This window comes from Dipodomys ordii, unplaced genomic scaffold, assembly GCF_000151885.1.
Source record: "Dipodomys ordii isolate 6190 unplaced genomic scaffold, Dord_2.0 Scaffold29, whole genome shotgun sequence".
Classification (NCBI taxonomy): Eukaryota; Metazoa; Chordata; class Mammalia; order Rodentia; family Heteromyidae; genus Dipodomys; species Dipodomys ordii.
In genome coordinates this window covers 4,259,606-4,279,297 of record NW_012267245.1, presented here as the reverse complement: position 1 = coordinate 4,279,297, position 19,692 = coordinate 4,259,606, and the positions used below count along the sequence as shown (strand labels likewise).

Genomic DNA, 19,692 nt, shown 5'->3' with positions numbered 1-19,692 from the left:
AGGCTAGCACTCTACCACTTGAGCCACAGTGCCACTTCTGGTTTTCTGGTGGTTTATTGGAGATCAGAGTCTCATGGACCTTTCCAGGCTGGCTTTGAAGTATGATCCTCAGATCTCAGCCTCCTGAGTAGCTAGGATGACAGGCGTGAGCCACCAGCGGCCCGCTGAGGTTCATTTTTTAACCTTCTTGAAAATGAATACAAAACTTCTTCTGCCGAAATGAGTTTTCACACGAGGCAGTCGAGGTTTGAAGGCCAGTGAGTCAAAACACCCCTGAGCTGTCTGAGCTGTTTGGGTTTCACAATGGGCAATAAGGGATTGGATTACTGCTTTCTTTTCCCCCTGCTCTGGGCTCACCCACACTTTTATCTGGGGAGCCGGGCAATTTCCTGGAGGGACGGAGGCTGCTGTGGGGCGGGCGGCGGAGGGCTGGGGAGCAATGGGGTACTTCCTCTTCCGTCTGGGTTTTCTAAGTGCTGGTCCCGGGGTCTCAGGAAGCCCCGCCTCCACGGTGCTGGGGGGCCCCAGGATCATGACCTGGCAGCATCTGGTGGTTTGGGGGTGGTTTCAGAGAAGGCAGTCTGTCACCCGAGATGGGCCAGAGCAGCAGCAGCAGGTGACCATTCACTGCCCACAGATGAGCCAATCGGCAAACCTGGTGTTTTCCCTTAGGTCTTCTCAAAGAGAAAATAAATAGAAAAGCGTCCTGGGGCCGAGGTTGCATGTGCGGGTGAGCGCTGAGGTCTGCAAAAACGGCTCGCCCCTCTCTGTGTCACCTGGTATCAAGAAGCCACCTTGGAGAAAGGAGAGGAGATGGTTACATTGCCGGCAGGTGTCCTGAACCCCAAGCGCTGTGAATCACGCTTCACGGACTGTCTCGCAACAGCCCTGTGAGCTATGTATTCTTGGGGCTTGAACTCTGGGCCTGGGCGCTGTCCCTCAGCTCTTCAGCTCAAGGCAAGTGCTCTATCACTTGAGCCACAGCGCCACTTCGAGTTTTCTGAGTGGTCTGTCGGAGAGAAGAGTCTCACCGACTTTCCTGCTTGGGCTGGCTTTGAACCACGATCCTCAGATCTCAGCCTCCTGAGTAGCTAGGATGACAGGCGTGAGCCACCGGCGCTCGGCTTTGGATGGTGGTTCCTTATTAACAGGAATCTTTGAAGCTCTAGTCTCAGCCAAGGGGGGGGGTGATGAAAGAGGAGTCGGAGAGCAAGGAAGGCCAGCCCCTGCTGGGGTACTGCAGAGCCTGTGGGTGGCAGATGGCTAAACTCCATGAAAGGAATGAGAAACGAATGGAGTGCATCTGAACCACAGGTCCTAAGACGCCTTCAAGGGTAAAGAGAGAATACCTCTTACCACCTCACACCAGGGGTGGCGTAGGCAGTCTCCTACCCCTAAGGCAGGGCCTGACACAGCCCCTTGGGGGTCCCAGTGAAGACAAGGTTTTCCCACCAGACAACAAGGCCTCAGCTTGACTGAGGCTAGACCCAGGGGTCTAGGGGCTAGGTAGGAAGAGAGCTGCTGTCATAGGAGCTGGTACCAAGGGCAGCCGTGCCCCAGGGCAGGCTGGGAAGAGCACCAGGGGAGGGGAGAAGGTCTCCCCAGGTCCAGCGGTCTCCTCACATCTCATTCCCCAGAATCCAGGGTCCCCTGAGAGGAAGGAGGAGAAGAAGATCTTGAACTGAGTGTTTCTCTTGCAATGTCTAAATCTTACCTTGAAACGGCCAAAATCAATCAATCAATCAATCACATTTTCTGCCAACTAGTAGAAAGGAGGCTTGGAAACGAAACCCCCTAAATTTAGGTAGGGGGGAAAAGTAGTAAAAATAAGCCTCGGTGTATTTTCCACACACATTTGAAGCCACCTGAGCAGACGGCTTGGCCATCCCAACATCAAGAATATGCCTGGCGCTCAGGGTATGGTGAGGAATGGGGCTGGACTTGAACTCGTGGCTAGAGGACTGAGCCAGCAGGGCCCCTCTCCACGCTCAGCCAGAGACGGGACACGGTACTCGAGCAGATGGGTTTCTGGCTCTCTGGCACGCACAGTCTAGACTACTCTTCGCTGGGCAGAGCAGACTCTGGGAGTCAAAATCCTGAAGGGCTTTAATCAACAATTCATGGAGGGATCGGAGCCCCAAAGCCCTAAGAGCCAAGCAACTGTATTTCACAAACGTTACATATTTCTGATTACAAGGTAATTATAACCCAGGCTCTCTGAGAGGACCCCGGCAGGTGAACACCCAAACCCGCGAGTTCAACCCCAAACTGTATTTGCACGTTACAGATCACAAAACCGCATATGCACTTGACTCTTAGGAGAGCTGTGGATGGCAGGCCAGGAGGCTGGTGTGGCCCTTTTACCAGGGAGGAAACCCTAGCTGGTGAAGGTCTCCCTAGATGGAGTTCTACCCCCCATCTAGGAGAAGCAATGAGAAATGGGAATCTGGAAAGGGAGGTGCCAAGGGTCTGGGTGTGGTGGATTGGTTTGTCATCTAGGCCAAGGTCGAAATCTGCCAGGCGGACACCTGCCTGGGTTGGGTTGACCTCTGCTGCCACCAAGTGGTGATTCCTCGACATAGCGTCACATTTACACGCCATGACTGTTAGTTTGCTTTTAGTGATTATTATTTTTTAATTCTCAATTTCTGGTAAGTAGTGGAAGATAAGCAAACGACTGGCCCTCTACCGCTTGAGCCACACCTCCCATACCAACTTTTTGCTGGCTAATTGGAAATAAGAGTCTCACACACGTTTCTGTCTGGGCTGGGTTTGAACTGTGATATTCAGATCTTGACTTCCTGAGTAGCTAGGAATAGAGCCACCGGCACCAGCTCACACACACACACATTTTTATGGCTGAATGTGTGAAAGGCCATGGTGTATTGACTGAGAACTGGAACCTGTGGCCCCACGTGAGCCACCAGGGAAATCCGAAACTCCTGGGCTGGGAAGGTGGCTCAGGGGTGCGATGTTTGCCTCTCACGCATAAAGCCCTGGGTTCGATTCCTCAGCACCACATAAGCAGAAAAACCCAGAAGTGGCATTATGGCTCCAGTGGTAGAGCGCTTGCCTTGAGCTGAAGAGCCAACAAAAAAGAAAAAAGAAATCCACAACTCCTATATAGCCATCTCCCAATAGTGTTCTCTTTTGCTGCTGTAAATGGCCTTGACCATTGTGGCCAGTGACTGCTCAGCAGGGGCAAAGCCAACACACCCTGATCTTCGTGGATTACCAGGAGGGACTGAAGATCCAAGTCCTCCGCAGGGGCACAGATTCACTAGAGCCTCAGTTTCTTTAAACTGGTCAACAGTGCCATCTCTTCTCCTCACCTCCTAATCTCAAGGGGACATCGAGAGGATCCAGAGAGCCTGGCACTGGTGGCTCACGCCTGTCATCCCAGCTACTCGGAGGCTGAGATCTGAGGATCACGGTTCAAAGCCAGCCCGGGCAGGAAAAGTCTGTGAGACTCTAATCTCCAATGAACCACCAGAAAACTGGAAGTGGAGCTGTGGCTCAAGTAGTAGAGCGCTCGCCTTGAGCTGAAGAGCCAAGGGACAGCACCCAGGCCCAGAGTTCAAGCCCCACAACTGGCCAAAAAAAAGAATTCAGAGAAGCTGGAAGGGACCAAACACAAATCAGATGGTTGCTTCTCTGTGAGCATACAGAACACCGCAGCAATGGCTACTTTCAATCGAACTGGGCGGCAGGGACCAGCATGTGGCCAGACATGGCAGACCTACAGCAGATGAACTAGACTACAGCCAGATGAACTAGATGATCTAGACTATAGTCAGATGAACTAGATACTCTAGACTACAGGCAGATGAACTAAATGATCTAGACTACAGCCAAATGAACTAGATGATCTAGACTACAGGCAGATGAACTAGATGATCTAGACTACAGGCAGATGAACTAGATGATCTAGACTAGAGGCAGATGAACCAGATGATCTAGACTACAGCCAGATGAACTAGATGAACTAGACTACAGGCATATGAACTAGATGATCTAGATTGTAGCCAGATGAACTAGATGATCTGGACTACAAGCAGATGAACTTGATGATCTGGACTGCAGCCAGATGAACTAGACCCAAGGGGCACCTCCGCCCAGCATCCACAGTGCCTCTAGGGGGCAAAAGGTCCATCTCTGAGATCAACTGGAGGCTTCACAAGCCGCCCTCACCACCCAGAGGAAGGGGCTCTGTGGGGGAATGTGTGGGCTGCGGCAGGCACGGACTTCGGGAGCTCATCATGAACACGATGCCCCCAACAGCTGGGCAGCCATCACCTCCTGTGGCTGGGGCCTTAGGCATTGAGCCCCGCCCCACCCAAGCCCAGGGCCACCATCCTCCGAAGCCTCATCACCACGTGCCAGGCTGCTCGGGCTGGGGCCAGCATCGGCAGGGCTTTCTCCTTCCAGCCAGCACCTTCTCCCTGCCCACTTCAGCAGCGAGGCGAAGGGGAGTTACCTGAGGAGAGCAGGTTTCTCCTGGGGCCGGCATGGTATCTCCAAGGGGCTCAACAGAGACAGTAACCCGGATGACCGAAGCCTCTCAGCAAGCAGGCAGAGGCATCTGACCCAGAAGCGACACGAAGAGGTTTCCAGGGCTTTTGATTTGGAAACGTTAAGAGCCACTTGGAGCTCCTCTGTGAATTCTAAGGGAGAGGACCATGGGGTTGGGTGCAGGGTTTATTTGGCTCAGATCTTTCCAGGTGCTGGGTCTAGAACTGAAAGAGGAGGTGTCTCCCCTCAGCCCCCAGTCTACTGATTCCTTCCCAGGCCACCTCAGAAGCTGGGGGGGTGGGTGAAGGCACCCCGAGGCTAGCATGTGGGCCAGAGCCCCCCCGCCCGGGGTGGCTAGGCCCTTCCTTCCCTCTTCTGGGAGATTCTGGAAGATTCATGAAGGCTGGCTTTCAGTCGGTCAGCCTCGTCCGGTAACAGAATGAGGTTCTGAGGTTCTGAACCGCCCTGAGAGAAAAGGAGAAGCCACAAGAACCAGCTCTCCATCTAGGGGTCAGCGGTCTGCCAGAGACTGTTCTAGAAAAGCCCGCCACGTGCCAAGGATCGCGTGGGTGCTGAAGGGTGGGGGGGGGCGCTGTGTGGGTTATTTAGGAACAAGGCAGGAGAAGAATGTGTCTCTTTTCCTCAAGGGAAATTTCCTGGTACCGGAAGTAAGAATACAAACCGCCCCGGAAATTGGGAGTGTGTGTATCAGGACAAAGAGCGGAGCAGTACCGTTCTAGGAAAGTTCTGGAGCCGTGGTCAGGGTGGTGGGCCAGAGACAAGACCTGGACAAATGGTGGTTATGACCACCCCCATTTCTACCACAAAAGCCATCTTCCTCGACCTGTCCAATTCTCCTTTCTTCCTATGAACTGATAGCTCAGGTGGTGGACTACCAGCCAAGTAATCAGGTGGCCCTGAGTCTTAACCCAGGTATCAGAAAGAACAAACCTTCCCAGTGCTGGGGAACAAGTTTAGAGAGTTAAGAAGTAGACACGTAAGGCTGGGCGCCGGTGGCTCACGCCTCTCAGCCTAGCTACTCGGGACGCTGAGATCTGAGGATCATGGTTCAAAGCCAGCCTGGGTAGGAAAGTCTGTGAACCCCCCCCCAAAAAAAAAGCTAGATGTAGAGCTATAGCTTGAGTGGTAGAGCGCTAGCCTTGAGCAAAAAACGTTTAGGGACAGTGCCCATGTCCTGAGTTCAAGCCCTAGGACACAAAACAACAGAATAATAAGAAGGACTGGCGATGGTAGGTATTTGTGTTTTGTTCTATCTCTTTGCATTTTCTACTTGTCTACAATTGACAACACATAGGATAGGATTAAAGCATCTTCACCTCTTCAGATGCAGGGGGATTGTGACATCTGAACAGGGTTTTAATAACCAAACCACGTCCCTAGCCCTGCCCAGGACATTACCCGGATTCAGGAACTCCTCACTAGGATGTGCACGTATGTGAAATGTGCCTCTACCCTCTTCCTTTTACAAAGGGAACGCAACAGGCCAGGGCCAGAAAAGCTGTGGATCGGGGTGTCTAAGGGGCAGGGGAGGGAGCCGAGGAACGCAGATTCAAGGGCAGGTCTTGGGTGGCCGGTGGCGCCCCCTTCTGGCGGCCAGGATGCGGCGCCACCCAAGCCTGCAAGCGGCCTCCCTGAAGGAGGCAGCATTGAGGCCCGGTGGCCTTCTTTGGAGCTAACCCTCCTTGCTGGGGGGAAATCTGTAGTCATGGGGGCTTCTGGGTCGACTAGAACGTTCTGTGACTTGTCTCTCTTTGTCTCCTGGACTTGGCAGGTGACCCGTTTGGGGGTCAGAGAGGGAGAAGAAGCCACAGGATGCAGAGACCCCCCCCCCAGGGGCTTGAACGCTCCTCAGCCAGTGCTGTCAGGGAGGAGGGGCGGGGCGTGGGCTGGCTCGGGGCCAGGCGTCCACAGGACTGGAAGACAAAGATCTTCGCTCTGAGACCAGGGGGCAGGGAGGCTTGGGAAGAGGGCAGCTGAGGACACAGCTCGAGCTCAGACCCAGGGGTGAGAGAGGGTAGGAGGTACAAGATGGAGACCAGAGAGGACGAGCAAGGGGGAAAACTCCAGCCCCACCTACCCCGGGGCGGGCAGAGTGACATTTGTCGACTGGCTGCTTTTGCACAATGAAGAAAGGAGGTGCACACTCACCGGGGGTGGGGGGCGCGGGGAGGGGGCGCTCAGGGGCTGGTCACGGCGTGGTCTCCACGGAGGGCCTGCAGGGAGAGCTCGTAGCCAAGGAACATGGCCGCGCTCATGGGGAAGCCTCGCACCGCGTTCACCGTGAAGCCCCTGAAAAACACCTGCGGGTGCACGAGTCGGGTTAGTGCCAAGCATGGCCCACACCCCCAGGGTCGGAAACACAATATCCATGCGTGGCGCCAGGCACGCGCTCATCAACGTGAGCACCGCCGCTCTGATTCCTGTATCATCTCCTCAGTTGACTCCACGGAGCTGGTCTTGTTCAGAAGCCCTTGGCGCTGCTGGTTCCCAGCATGCTGTGGTGAGGTCACTGTCATTGGCCACAGAGGTCAGCTTGATCCAGGAAACCCGCCCAGGGCCTGGACTGCACGGAGACGAGCAGGTGACTCCCCCAATCGGCTGAAGCCTCTCAGTCAGGGGACAAGCAGGATCTGGGTAGTGATCGCTTTCCCGTCTAATGTCTAATCTCTTCAGAATTCCCTGGGCTCACTCACAGTGACTGAGTAGCGGCAAGGAACTGGGTCAGGCTCCAAGAGGAAAATTCCATGCGGGTACCCACAGAGGCCCCCCGCGGCCTTGGCTTGGCTCTGTCCTGCAAGGCTGAGTCTGCCTAGGCCCAGCTTGGAGTACCAGGCTCCCGTACCCCAGACAGAGCTCCTGGAGGTCACTGAGGCCCTCAGGGCCTGGGCGCTGTCCCTGAGCTCACAGGGGCTAAATGTTTTTGAGATCACAAAATCCATCGTCTGGACTTTATAAAGCGGCCCCCTAGGCTTTCCGTTTTACAAAACACAGTGAATTTGGGAGGAAACAGTATCAACTGTATATTTCTGCCTCTATGGATCTCTTTGAACTGACATGCAAATTTAGGAGAAATAGAGCATGACATCCCAAAAAGACAATCACCCACTTGGATCTCTTAGCTGTGTTTCTGCTTAAAAAAAAAAAATCAAATGCAAAAACCAGCAGAGGCCATACCAAGGCTTCTAGAAGGAACTCTCGTTAAACAAACGCAAATACACAAAATGTTCAAGTATGGAGAATAGAAAAGCTCCTCCAAGTTGAACTCTTCTTCTAACACAGAGACAGAAACAAGGTGGTCTGTATCTTACGTCTTATGCCACAGTACTGGTGCGGGGCCTTTCTTTATAGGCTGTGGTATCCAATTCCTGACCTTTGTTTGTGTACCATCAGTGTCTTAATTAACGGGTGGTGGTTTGGGGCGAACGTGCATTCACCTATGATCTGATCGGGGCAGAGGCGTCCCAACCCAGGTCCAGAACCCATCAGGTCTGGGCTCATCACCGAGGAAATTGAAGGGAAATGACAAGTCACTAGAAAACTGGCTTCATCCGAACATGACCAAGGTCCCCAGGCCCGAGAACATCACCCTATCTACATCAGTGCTTACAGAGTTGGCAGGGGCCCAGGTATCAGGGAACTGAAAATGCAAGACGGGAGGCGTTCCCTCCAGGAACTTTTGTCAAATCAGATTGACCACCTCCTACCAAGGTAGCTGTGACTGATCTCTGGTCGTTTTGTCTTTTGGTGGGCCCTTTGGTCTGGCCTTTGGGGGAGTTTGCATCCAGCCTGCTTCACACAGAATGTCAACCATTCCCCTCTGGGGCCATCCAAAGGTCTGACACATTCCCAAGCAGCAAAGGGAACAGACCAGGAACAGACCTAACAGGAGGAGGAGAAGAGGCTGGGAAAGAAGGCGCTGTCCATGGTGGTGGGTGAGATGTGGAACGCACGGGCACATGCAGGACCAGAAGCCCAGTAGAGTCTGGGGATGGGTGTACTGGGCGTAGGGGAATGGGGTGAATCATCATGGGTTTAGCCATGGCAGGGATAGGCTCTGTGATAACGATGACATAGATAAATATGTATGTATGCGTGTGTACATGTATGTGTGTATGTATATCCGTGTGTATGTATGTGTGTCTAATATTACAGACCACAGACTTAACTCTGCCCCCCTGGATTAAGCCTGGAACTAAGCATCCTTCATACGCCTAATTTCATCTAGATCCTAAGTACACCCTGGACTCTGTGGTGGGATGATCAGAGAAACTGAGGTAAAACCATGTGCTTGGATCCCTCAGCTCTCGGGTAGTTAGAACTCAAGACTGCCAACTCGTAAGATCCAGGCATCCTCTCTGGAGGGCGAAGAATCTGTTTCTCCCCCATGGGCAGGGAAGCCTAGTCTTTGTTCTGGGCTAGGTTGGCGATGGCCGGGGTGGGGGTTGTTGAAGAGGAGAAGAGGAGGCGCAGAGTCCAGGGAGCCGGATGGAAGAGACTCCATTCCAAGCCCAGATCTCTGGCGTCCTAGACCTGGGCCAGGGGAAGAGAAGGCCCATCGGGAGGCTTGGAGGGGGTTAAGAGGAGGTGACCAAGGGACGGGAGAGCGCCCCCTGGTGGGAGAGGCGGGGAAAGGCTGCTCATCCCATCCTGAGAAGGTCAACTGTGGTGACTGCGGACAGGGCTGGGCCACCCTGCTCAGAAGTGCTTGGTACTCGTTAAGCTCCAGCCCCCTCTAGGGTCCCCTGCTCAGGGCTGTCCAGTCTCCCCCGGGGGCCGTGGGGACCTTACTTTCAGGCCTTCCTGCTGGTAACTCTGGGCGACGCAGTCTAGGACACCCCTGTATTTGGTCACATGGACGCCATCGGCTTGGAGTCGACTTTTCACCACATCCATAGGGGTTGCCGTGCCCCAGGAAATGGCTCCTGCGGAGGAGAGACAAGGAACGGGTGTTAGCCGGGCACCGGCGGCTCACGCCTGTCATCCTAACTACTCGGGAGGCTGAGATCTGAGGATCGCGGTTCAAAGCCAGCCCGGGGCAGGAAAGGCCGTGAGACTCTGATCTCCAATGAGCCACCAGACAGAACAGAAGTGGCGCTGTGGCTCAAGTGGCAGAGGGCTAGCCTTTGAGCTGAAGAGCTGAGGGACAGCGCCCAGGCCCAGAGTTCAAGCCCCATGACCGGCTCCCTGAGGACTTCTTCCATTCAGAAATTCTGTAATCTGCAGAACTCAGGGTGCAGAATCTGTTCCTGGTCCTCCTGCTGTGGGACTTGGTGGCTGTCTCTTGCTTCCTCTGAGCCTTGGGACCCTCATCTGAGAATTGGGGTGTCAGGGCCACTTCTTTATGGGGTTGCTTGATGGACCCTGGGAAGCGATATCCATGAAGAAGCCTTGAACACAGGACCAGTTCATAGCCAGGGCTTGGTGCGCGTCAGTGTTATTAGCACTTTTTATTCTTTCCTTTGTCTGAGACCAGGACTCAAACGCAGTACCTGATACTTTCACTCACTGGCTAGCGCTCCACCAACCGAGCTATGTCTCCAATCCCTTAGCAGCTTTTATTGGTTGGCAGGCCACATGTTCCACAGAACTTCATAGCACCTCCCGAGGGCACACAGAACCTGGGGTCTGTGATTGGTGGCTGGCAGCTCCCAGGAGGCAGGATTTACTTTGGACTCAGAGAAGCTGTACAAACATTTGCACAGAGGCGACGTTCCAAGTAGTGCTAAGCTTGGAGGTTAGGGGGGATAAAAAAAGATCAGAGATATTGGAAAGCAGAGAAGAGAGGATCACAGTCCAAAGCTAGCCTTGGCAAACATCGAGAAGCCCTATCTGAAAAAGAAACGAAAAGCAAGAAGAACTGCAGGCGTGGTTCAAGTGGTAGAGTGTTTAGATAGCGAATTCGAGGCTCTGAATTCAACCCCCAGTACAGAAAAAGAAAACACAACGAAATCCACGCTGAAACCCCTTTGAACAAACTAGCAGACACTCAAGAAAGAGAAATGTCAGGTTTCTGTTGGGCAGTGGGCACTATTTGGAGAAGGAAGGCAAACATATTAACTGGTGATAACAACCAAATGTGGAGAAAAAAGGAAATAAGAAGAAAATCAGGAACAGTTTCTGTCCAGGGCTGTGGCATAAAACCCAGGATCCACATGCCACTGGTCACGATTGCTGGGTAGTGAAACCAGGTGCCCTGGCTTGGGTATTTCTGCCACTTTGGAAGGACGCCAGGCAAACCATGCCAGGTTACCGTATAAACACAATAACCTTGGATGGGAAGAGAAAACAGATACCAAAGTCCAGGACAGCTGGTTTTGCCAGGTTTTATATCTGTTGTTCAGTGGTTCTCAAAGTGGATCCCAGCTCCTCCCTGGGCCTTCTGCCTCCCAGGGCTTCTGGAAGCTTCTCTGATGTCCACTCCCCTCCTGCTTCGGCTAGGACAGCCGGCCGCTTCCCTCGGGGCTGCCCCTGTCAATCAGGCCGCCACAAGGGCTGCTCTCAGCAGATGAAAGGTGGGTACTTGTTGTCTATCCAGCCAATCAGCATGCCCACCGCCACCTCTGCAGGGCGGGCTCCCAGAAAACCTGCAGGTGGAAAGCTACTGTGGGGGCACTGAGAGCTCTGATGTGTGTTTGCTGAGATTAAAGTACTGCTAGGTCCTGTGGTGACCAAGACCAGAGTGTGGTTCAAGCTGCAACGAAGAGAAGAGCGTGGTTGGAGTGGAGGAGATAAAGGAACCACAAATGAGGTCAGCAGCGTAGCTGAGAGGCCAGAGAGGGACGGGCAAGCCACTCAGAAGATGCTGTCACTTCCCCCTCAGCCCCCAAATAAAGTGGGGGTGCGGTGCAGGATTCTGATGAAGGAGGCGAGCCCATGGCCACAAAATGAGTCAACTGTGGATTTGAACTTGGGGCTTTTGGATGGCAGAGTCCTGGCTAGCTGTGTGATCTTGGGTTGGTGGCTCAGCATCTCTGACATGGATTCCTACCTCACAGGCCTCCTGACAATCCTTCTTACCCACAAGCCATGACACAGGGTGTAGACAGAGGGTCCAATGAGGCCGGGAGCCGGTGGCTCACGCCTGTCATCCTAGCTACTCAGGAGGCTGAGATCTGAGGATCGGGGCTCATGATCTCCAATAAACCACTCAGGAAACCGGAAGTGGCGCTGTGGCTCAAGTGGTAGAGTGCTCACCTTGAGCTGAAGAGCTCAGGGACGGTGCCCAGGCCCAGAGTTCAGGGCCTGTGGCCCACCAAAAAAAGGAATTCACAGAAGGACTGCCAATCACCCAGGAGGGGAGTACCCTGGGTCACCACCCACTTCCTGCCCTTCCTGGGTTTACCTGAGCAAGCACTGCTGGGTGTTGCTGGACCAATCCTGCCTCTCCACCTCCCTACCCTGCCCACCTTGGCAGGCCCGGGAATAGGGGCTCCCTTACCTGCCACCCCGCCTGCCAGCCACACGGCGCAGGGGCTGGGGCCTGCGTGGGCCTCGGGTGTGATCCACTCGCTTAGGAACACGTAGGGGATGAAGTAGAGGCAGTAGCCTGGAATGTCCCTCAGCAGCATGGCACTGGCTCCCCGGTACAGCCCCGCCAGGCCCTCGGTCCGCACGATGGTGGACAGACAGTGCACGGGCCCCTGGTACACTGGCGGCGCCCCAAACGCCAGCGTCCTGGGCTTCAAACCAAGGTTGGCTGCAAAGACAGGGGGAGAGGAAAGGGATGATGAGTGACCCAGGAAGGTAAGTCACCGGCACCAGGGCCCGTCTCCCGCTCTTGGCGGTTCGCCATCACATGGCCTATCTGTCATCACCAAACCTTTCTTATCATCTCGGCAACTCCCACCAGGGTTCCCGACGAGAAACGCTGCCAGCCAGGCATCGGTGGTCCATGCCTGACATCCTAGCTACTCAGGAGGCTGAGATCTGAGGATCGCGGTTCAAAACCAGCCCGGGCAGGAAAGTCCGTGAGACTCTGATCTCCCATGAACCACTAGAAAACTGGAAGTGGCGCTGTGGCTCAAGTGGTAGAGCGGAAGAGCTGAGGGACAGCGCCCAGGCCCAGAGTTCAAGCCCCATGACCAACAAAAAGAAAGAAAGGAAGGAAGGAAGGAAGCAAGCAAGCAAGCAAGCACGCACGGGCACCCAAACTGGAGACTCTCCAGCTAGGTGATAAGGATTAGTGGCTTGGGATTCCAACTGCTTTCTGGTCAAGCATCATTACATGTTTCTAAACAGAATGCCTAGGATTCACTGTGACAATTACAGCACGCTCTTTCTTGAAGCCAAGGCTAAAAAGCCTAATATACTGTGTGTGTGTGTGTGTGTATATATATATATGTATATATATATACATATATATATATGCACTGTGTGTGTATGCACACGCATGTGCATGCATGCTGGTACTGGGGCCTGAACTCAAGGCCTGGGTCCTGTCCCTCAGCTTTTCTTTTGCTCAAGGCTAGGACTCCTAGCACTCTACCATTTGAGCCACAACTCCACTTCTGGCTTTTCTGGCGGTTCACTGGAAATAAGACTTGTCACCGGCCGGGCGCTGGTGGCTCACAGCTGTAATCCTAGCTACTCAGGAGGCTGGGATCTGAGGATTGCGGTTCAAAGCCAGCCCGGGCAGGAGAGACCGTGAGACTCCTATCTCCAATAAACCACCAGGAAACTGGAAGTGGTGCTGTGGCTCAAGTGGTAGAGCGCTCGCCTTGAGCTGAAGAGCTGAGGGACAGCGCCCAGGCCCAGAGTTCAAGCCCCACGACCTACCAAAAAATAAAAAAAAAGACTTGTCACGGACTTTCCTGCCTGGCCTGGCTTTGAACCACGATCCTCAGATCTCAGCCTCCTGACTAGCTGGGGTGATGGGCGTGAGCCACTAGTGCTGACCTGGTGTGAACTGAGGTCAAGGGAAGGTTTCTATCTGCCTGAGAGGAAAGCTTGAACAAACTCCTCCCCTCTTCCCAGGGCGTTGGGGAGCAGGGCGAGATCCCAGACCTCCGCGGTGAGGACAGCAGGCTGAGCCTCTGGCATTCCCTCCATCGGGGTGGGGCAGGGCAGGGGGCATAAGGCTCTTTAGGGCGAGATCAGTCATGAAAAGCCCTTGAGATACCTTTCCTCCCCCAAACACGTGGTGATGTGGCCCTCAGATGGGAAACATGTCCTTGTTGCTCTGTGTGAACTCCGGCTGGCTGTTTTTCCTCTCTAGTTCAAGCCGGCCTGAGCAAGAGTCAAGGTTTTCATGAATCAACTCTGGGTGGGTAGGAGGTGGCTATCAGGAGTTACTGATTGAAAGGCAATGTGCAGACAAACCACCTCTTGTTTAGAGGTGGAGATGTTGAAAGAACGCTTGCCCAACGGCCCGATCAGCTTGCTGGGGAGAGGGGGTGGGAGGGGAAGGAAGCTGGGGCTCTTCCTTTCCTTTCCAGGGCAAGCAGTAAGGAAATTCCCATTCTCCTACATTCGGGACCTAAGCAATCGCCTCTTCATTGCTTGAGAATTCGCTAAGTGCCGATTAATGTAATTGGCGTGGCGGCCACCGTCGTGAAGATGCTGACACAGCTCTCCACGGATCCCAGGTCACACTCAAGCGCTAACTCAGCTTTCCGTGACAGTAAGGAAAGGCGTAAGGGAAAAGACCTGATGGAGGGAAAGGATTCACCTTGGTTCTCCGTTTGGGAGGCCCCTTTCCAAGCTGGGTTTGTCATGAGCAAGTATCTCGTGGTGAGGGAGCAAGGAGGGGCAAACCAGCTCACCCCATCATCCACGAAGCAAAAGGGAACAGGGAAGGGAGGGGCGGGGTCCTACTACCCCCCAAAGACCTAACTTCCTCCCGTTAGGCTCCGCCTCCCATTAGGCTCCGCCTCCAAAAGCCTCCATCACCTTCAGACTGCCTCACTTTGGAGATCAAGTCTTTGTTTAATGCATCGTGGTGCAGGGAGAGGGGGCACATGTCCAAACCCCAGAAACTGTGATGCTCCTTCTAGCCCTCTCCCAGCTCCCAACTAGGGTAGTGGTGGCTTTCAGGGGCTACTGATTACAGGCTACTCTACTGGCAAGTCACAGGTCAACTAACCTGCCGTTGTCAAAAGGTCCAAATCTTACCTTCCCCCCCCTTCAATAAGGAAACTCTTCTGCACAAACATCAGGACTCTATCTACCCCTAAATACTGCTGAACCTATTTCCTGAGTAAGCATGCAGTCTGATAAGGACAGTAATCAGTTTTACACATCTACATTGGTAATACTCCTTTAATCTAATCTGCTATCTGTAAACTGATCGTCTGACCTCACTGTAAACTCTGTAGCATTTTCTCCCTCTGGGACAAAGTCTCCCAACGGAAACATCCAGCTCTTTATCGGGAACATTCCCACAGCCTTTCGGGGCTTTCTATGACACCAGCATTGTGTTGAGAGTGCATCCCCCTTCTTTCCTTTTCCTTTTTGGATTTCATTCATTGGCCAGCCAACGATCTACCAACTGAGCCCCGCCTCCAGCCCCGCCCCTTTCTTGTTAAGAGAAAAGTCCTCATTCAGAGTCAGTCTGAAGTTTCCTTGTCATACCCAGAGGCAAGGAGGGCTGACTGGATTTCTTTCCCTTCCTGTCTTATCTTTTCAGTGGAGACCAGTCACTCTCCTGAGCCTCTGGGCTTGGCCTCCTCTGGCTTTCTATCTTCATTTATATTAGTTTATTTCTAAAAGGAGGTATAAGGGACTGCTCACTAAAAGGTTGAGCTCTTAAGTACGAGGTTGATACTTGACAATTGCATTGACCCTATGTCACCACACCCTTCCAAAGAAAATCACTTCTTCCACTTGAGACAAAACAGAGTTCTCAGTAACACTTACCACTTACAACCATAGGTTGTAGTTGGAGAAAACTACATTTTGTTAACTCTCCGAGGCTGATTTGGGGGGGTTACTGGCAAATAGCTCTTGGAAACTCATAGACATGCTTCTCTGGTGAAGTCTATTTAATTTCTCTAGGATGCTCTCTCCTTTTTTTTTTTTTTCTATAATGAAGATAAGCCAAGCTTTGCTCATTTCTTATCGTGATCACTCTGCCATTAAAAGCAGAGCACATCGTTCAGCATTGTGGCCTCCCAAGTTCAAGGGCTCCGCTCAGCAAGCATTTGACACCTGTGCTGATGGACCCTTGGGCTAGCGACACTCCAATGATCTCCCCAAATCATTCATCCCACCTACCGCACCCATCCGAGATGTTTAGTAGCACCCACTACGGTCATCACTTAGCAGACCGCCAAATCCTTCGGGCATGTCCCCAGGATCTCACCAATGGGAACCTGGTGCCTACTTCTTGAACTCTGGGCCTGGGCGCTGTCCCTCAGCTCTTCAGCTCAAGGCTAGCACTCTACCACTTGAGCCACAGCGCCACTTCCGGCTTTTTCTGCTTATGTGGAGCTGAGGAATCGAACCCAGGGCCTCATTCATGGGAGGCAAGCGCTCTACCACTGAGCCACCTCCCCAGCTCCGAGTTCCACTTTCTAAAGAGTCTAGCAATTGCCCCAGGGCCCAGAGAGCCAAGACAGGCTCCTGCTTTAGTGGGAAAAGCCCTGCACAGGGGTCATTTGCATTCCTGTTCAGCAGCTATGGGCTGTACAACCCTGTGCAAAGGACTAGACCTTGTCTAGACCTGCCTTTGTCTCCTCCACATTGTCAAAAGGGGTGGAGGGTTCCCGTCCCCTCTTCAGGAGGAGCACTGATGGCCTCCTTCAGCTTCTGTATTAAAGGACAATGGCAGCAAGTGCACTCCATTCAAATGTGTGCTGCAGAAATCCACTTTCTTTAGAGGAAATAGCTGTCATTCCTATGTTTATGAACCTGTCCTGATATGACTCTGGGTTCTGAAAGTACTGGACGTGCCAACCTCAGGTGTCCTGGCCTGTAGCCATGATCGCTGGTGCTCATCATCGAGAGCCAAGAATAACCAAGACTGACAGCAAGTTCAAAATCGAGGACAATGCTTGCTGTGGTCAGTGGACTCCAACAACCAACAACGTATCGCCTTCCAAGGGTTGATTACGTTGCACGTATCTTCATCAGCCTCTGATAGCTATGAGGGACTACAATTTGAAAAAGGAGACCTAGTCCGGAACTGTCTAGAACTCCAGGAGTTCTTTTGAATTGCCTAGTGCTTTACCCAAGCCTCTCCACAAGCTTCATTCCCACTCCTGGGCTGCTAGTGCCCCAATCCAGTGCCCTCCACTTTCTATTGGCAAACTGGAACCAACTTGACAAGGCCCAGACTGGATAGTCCTGGGCTGGCTCCAGGATTTTGTGTCCCTTGTCATGTTCCCAAGGCTTTCTGACTTTCCATGTAGTCTTTCTTTAGGAGCTGGATGGGACCGTGTGTGACTTCTCGAAGGTCTTCTATCATACCTGCCCTGTACTAGGGAAGTCTTCCAAACTTCTGCTGCCACTCCTCAAGCTCACACTGCCTGAAAAAGAGGATTTTCTTCTTGTGTTTTGCTTGCTTGTTTGTTTTTGCCAGTCCGGACGCTTGAACTCAGGGCCTGGGCGCTGTCCCTGAGCTTGTTTTGTTCAAGGCCTGCACTCTACCCCTTGAGCCACAGTGCCACTTCTGGCTTTTTCTGTTTATTGGTACTGAGGAATCAAACCCGGGGCTGCATGCATGCTAGGCAAGCACTCTACCAAAGGGCTTCATAGCAGCTCTCTCAATACTCTTCCTCTTGCCCTCAAAAATTCTGGGCTTAAGCCAGGCATCAGTGGTGGCTCACGCCTGCATCGTAGCTACTCAGGTGGCTGAGATCTGATAATCACAGTTCAAAGCCAGCCCGGGAAGGAAAGTCCATGGGACTCTTATCTCTAATGAACCACCAGAAAACCAGAAGTGGCGCTGTGGCTCAAGGGGTAGAGCGCTCGCCTTGAGCTGAAGAGCTGAGGGACAGCGCCCAGGCCCGGAGGTCAAGACCCAGGACCAACAACAACAAGAAATTTCTGTCTTTTCTCGTTCTTTTCCTCCCAACTTGGAAAATAACTTCCTTCTTCTTTTCCTTCTCCCATCCATGTCTCTTTAGAATCGGTTCTCTCTTCCCCAGTACCTGTAATACCACGGCCCCGGGGCTCTGCCTCTGGGGTTTGAGAGGCTGGAGGAGTGTGAGCAAGTCACACAACCAAGCCTCACGCGTGTAAAACCCAGCCACTGACAGCGCCTGTTCGCGAGCGGCAGCACTGACAGCCTCCTGCATTAGCCTGGCGCGTGCGCCATGGCCTCGGCCGGCCTGTTACCGCGGCTCTCAGCTCCTCCCCAGATCCCTTTCCTGGTTCTTCTCGCCCTCAGCCTCCCTCGTCCCTACGCCTGCCTGGCATAGGCCCCTAATGCCGTGGCTTTGATCATCACCCCCGGGCCCGGCACGCCCTCCACCCATCCCCCTAGCTTGACCCTGTCAGTCTAGCAGGCACCTTGTGTCACAGCATCTGGGCCAACTCGGCCATGCCCTCGCTGGAGCCAATCAGGCTCCAAAACAGCAGTGGTGACAGCACGGTCACCTCGTCACACACCGAGTTCCCTCAGGAAGACATTCTGCCGCCGCCAGAATCCCGGGGCCACTTCTGACACGCTCCTCATACAGGGCTATTGGTTCTGTGTCACCGGTGGTGTTTGTCTACCGCTCCTCTGTTCCCCGGCCTGGCGCCCTGGGCTGGGATAACCTCCATATCAACCTCCCGTGGCCGGGTCCGCCTTCCTACCACACACCTCTGCCTGAATCTTTCTGGTCCGTCATGGGGTTTGAACTCTGGGCCTGGGCGCCGTCCCTGAGCTCTTCAGCTCAAGGTGAGCGTTCTACCACTTGAGCCCCAGTGCCACGTCCGGTTTTCTGGTGGTTCATTGGAGAGCAGAGTCTCACAGACTTTCCTGCCCAGGGCTGGCTTGGAACCACGATCCTCCGATCTCAGCCTCCGGAGTAGCTGGGATGATGGGCGAGAGGGCACCTGGCTTTCTGCCTGAGTCTTCCTGGTGTTCAAACCTCTTCCCTGTCTGGTGGAGAGAATCCTGATGTACACGTGCTCTCTACAACTCCACATCCACTCACACCACGCGCTGTAAAATAAATCAGCTGCATCCCCCACCACATGCCTGCCTCTCCCTGGCTCTCCCTAGTTTGAAACACCCTCTCTCCCCATGATTCCACCTCTAAAACTCCACCCCGCACTCAAAGACTTCATCAACAGCCCCTTCCTTCATGCACACAGCCAGAGTTGGGGCCTTTCAACCCCTTCTTACTTCCCTGTGTATCTGTATCCCTCTACATACACAGTGTGGGCTGGCAGGCAGAGAGCGGTGCACCCGGGACCTCTGCTTTACCACTCCACCAGACTTCAGAGGGGTCTCGGGGAGCGTTTATGTGAAGGAAGAGAATTCCAGGAGTAAGTTCTCACAGAACTGCGCAGCTGAGCCTGGTCAAAGGACCGAGATGAGCAGCCCACAGTAAATGCTTAAGTCCCCCTCGCCTCCCCCAAGCTGGGTGGGGGCTTTGAATGAAAACACAGACCTAAGAGCTGGCCATCAGCCTCTGGGATAGGACTCTCTGGCCGGGTAGCAGGGAGCAGCTGGCCACCAGGACCCAGCTCCAACTTCCGGTGTAGGCAGAGGCTCTGTTAGGCTCGTGGTCATGCAAAGGATAGTAATGATGTTGAATGGGAAGGTGCAATGTGAAGGTACCACCCACAGAACCTGGGCCCACCCTGCTAGCTTTCCTCAGTAAAACCCCTCCCCTCACGCTCCCCTCCCTCCTGGCCATCCAGAATACCTCCCGCGCGTGGGGAGACCTTGGACCGCCCCCGATCACTTCTGTTAGTGTGTAAAAAGTCCTCAGCACCAAGTGGAAATTCCCCCGAAAACTTGAGCAACAGCTAGGGTAAGGCTGTCAGCCTTTCTGAAGAACAATCTCACAATGTGCACCAAGAATGTGAAAAATGGCTCTACCCTTTGACCCCCTCGAGAATCTAATCACCCACACGTTCAGGGAGCAAACGAAATGAAGGCAGCTCTTCATGAACAAAGTCGCTGGTCACATTCTGTTTTGGGGAGAGAACAAACTGTAAACAGCCCGTGTGTGTGTGTGTGTGTGTGTGTGTGTGTATGTGTGTGTGTGTGTGTGTGTGTGTGTG

At 53.5% G+C, this 19,692-nt stretch overlaps 1 protein-coding gene across 4 annotated transcripts in view; it reads right to left on the bottom strand.

The window, feature by feature from the left end:
• Positions 1 to 98: 98 nt before the first annotated feature.
• Slc25a48 (solute carrier family 25, member 48) overlaps positions 99 to 19,692 on the bottom strand; it is a 28,157-nt gene continuing 8,563 nt past the window's right edge. Inside the window, exons 5-8 of one of the 4 annotated variants that reach the window (XM_013016101.1) lie at positions 11,972 to 12,229; positions 9,322 to 9,455; positions 6,682 to 6,833; positions 99 to 794 (exon numbers count right to left, since the gene is read on the bottom strand). In XM_013016101.1, the coding sequence (XP_012871555.1) occupies positions 6,711 to 6,833; positions 9,322 to 9,455; positions 11,972 to 12,229 (515 nt within the window). In that variant the 3' untranslated portion in view covers positions 99 to 794; positions 6,682 to 6,710. Of the gene's footprint in view, positions 795 to 6,356; positions 6,469 to 6,681; positions 6,834 to 8,651; positions 9,064 to 9,321; positions 9,456 to 11,971; positions 12,230 to 19,692 lie in introns of those variants that run through there. The other 3 variants (XM_013016102.1, XM_013016103.1, XM_013016104.1) reach the window with 3 other exon arrangements.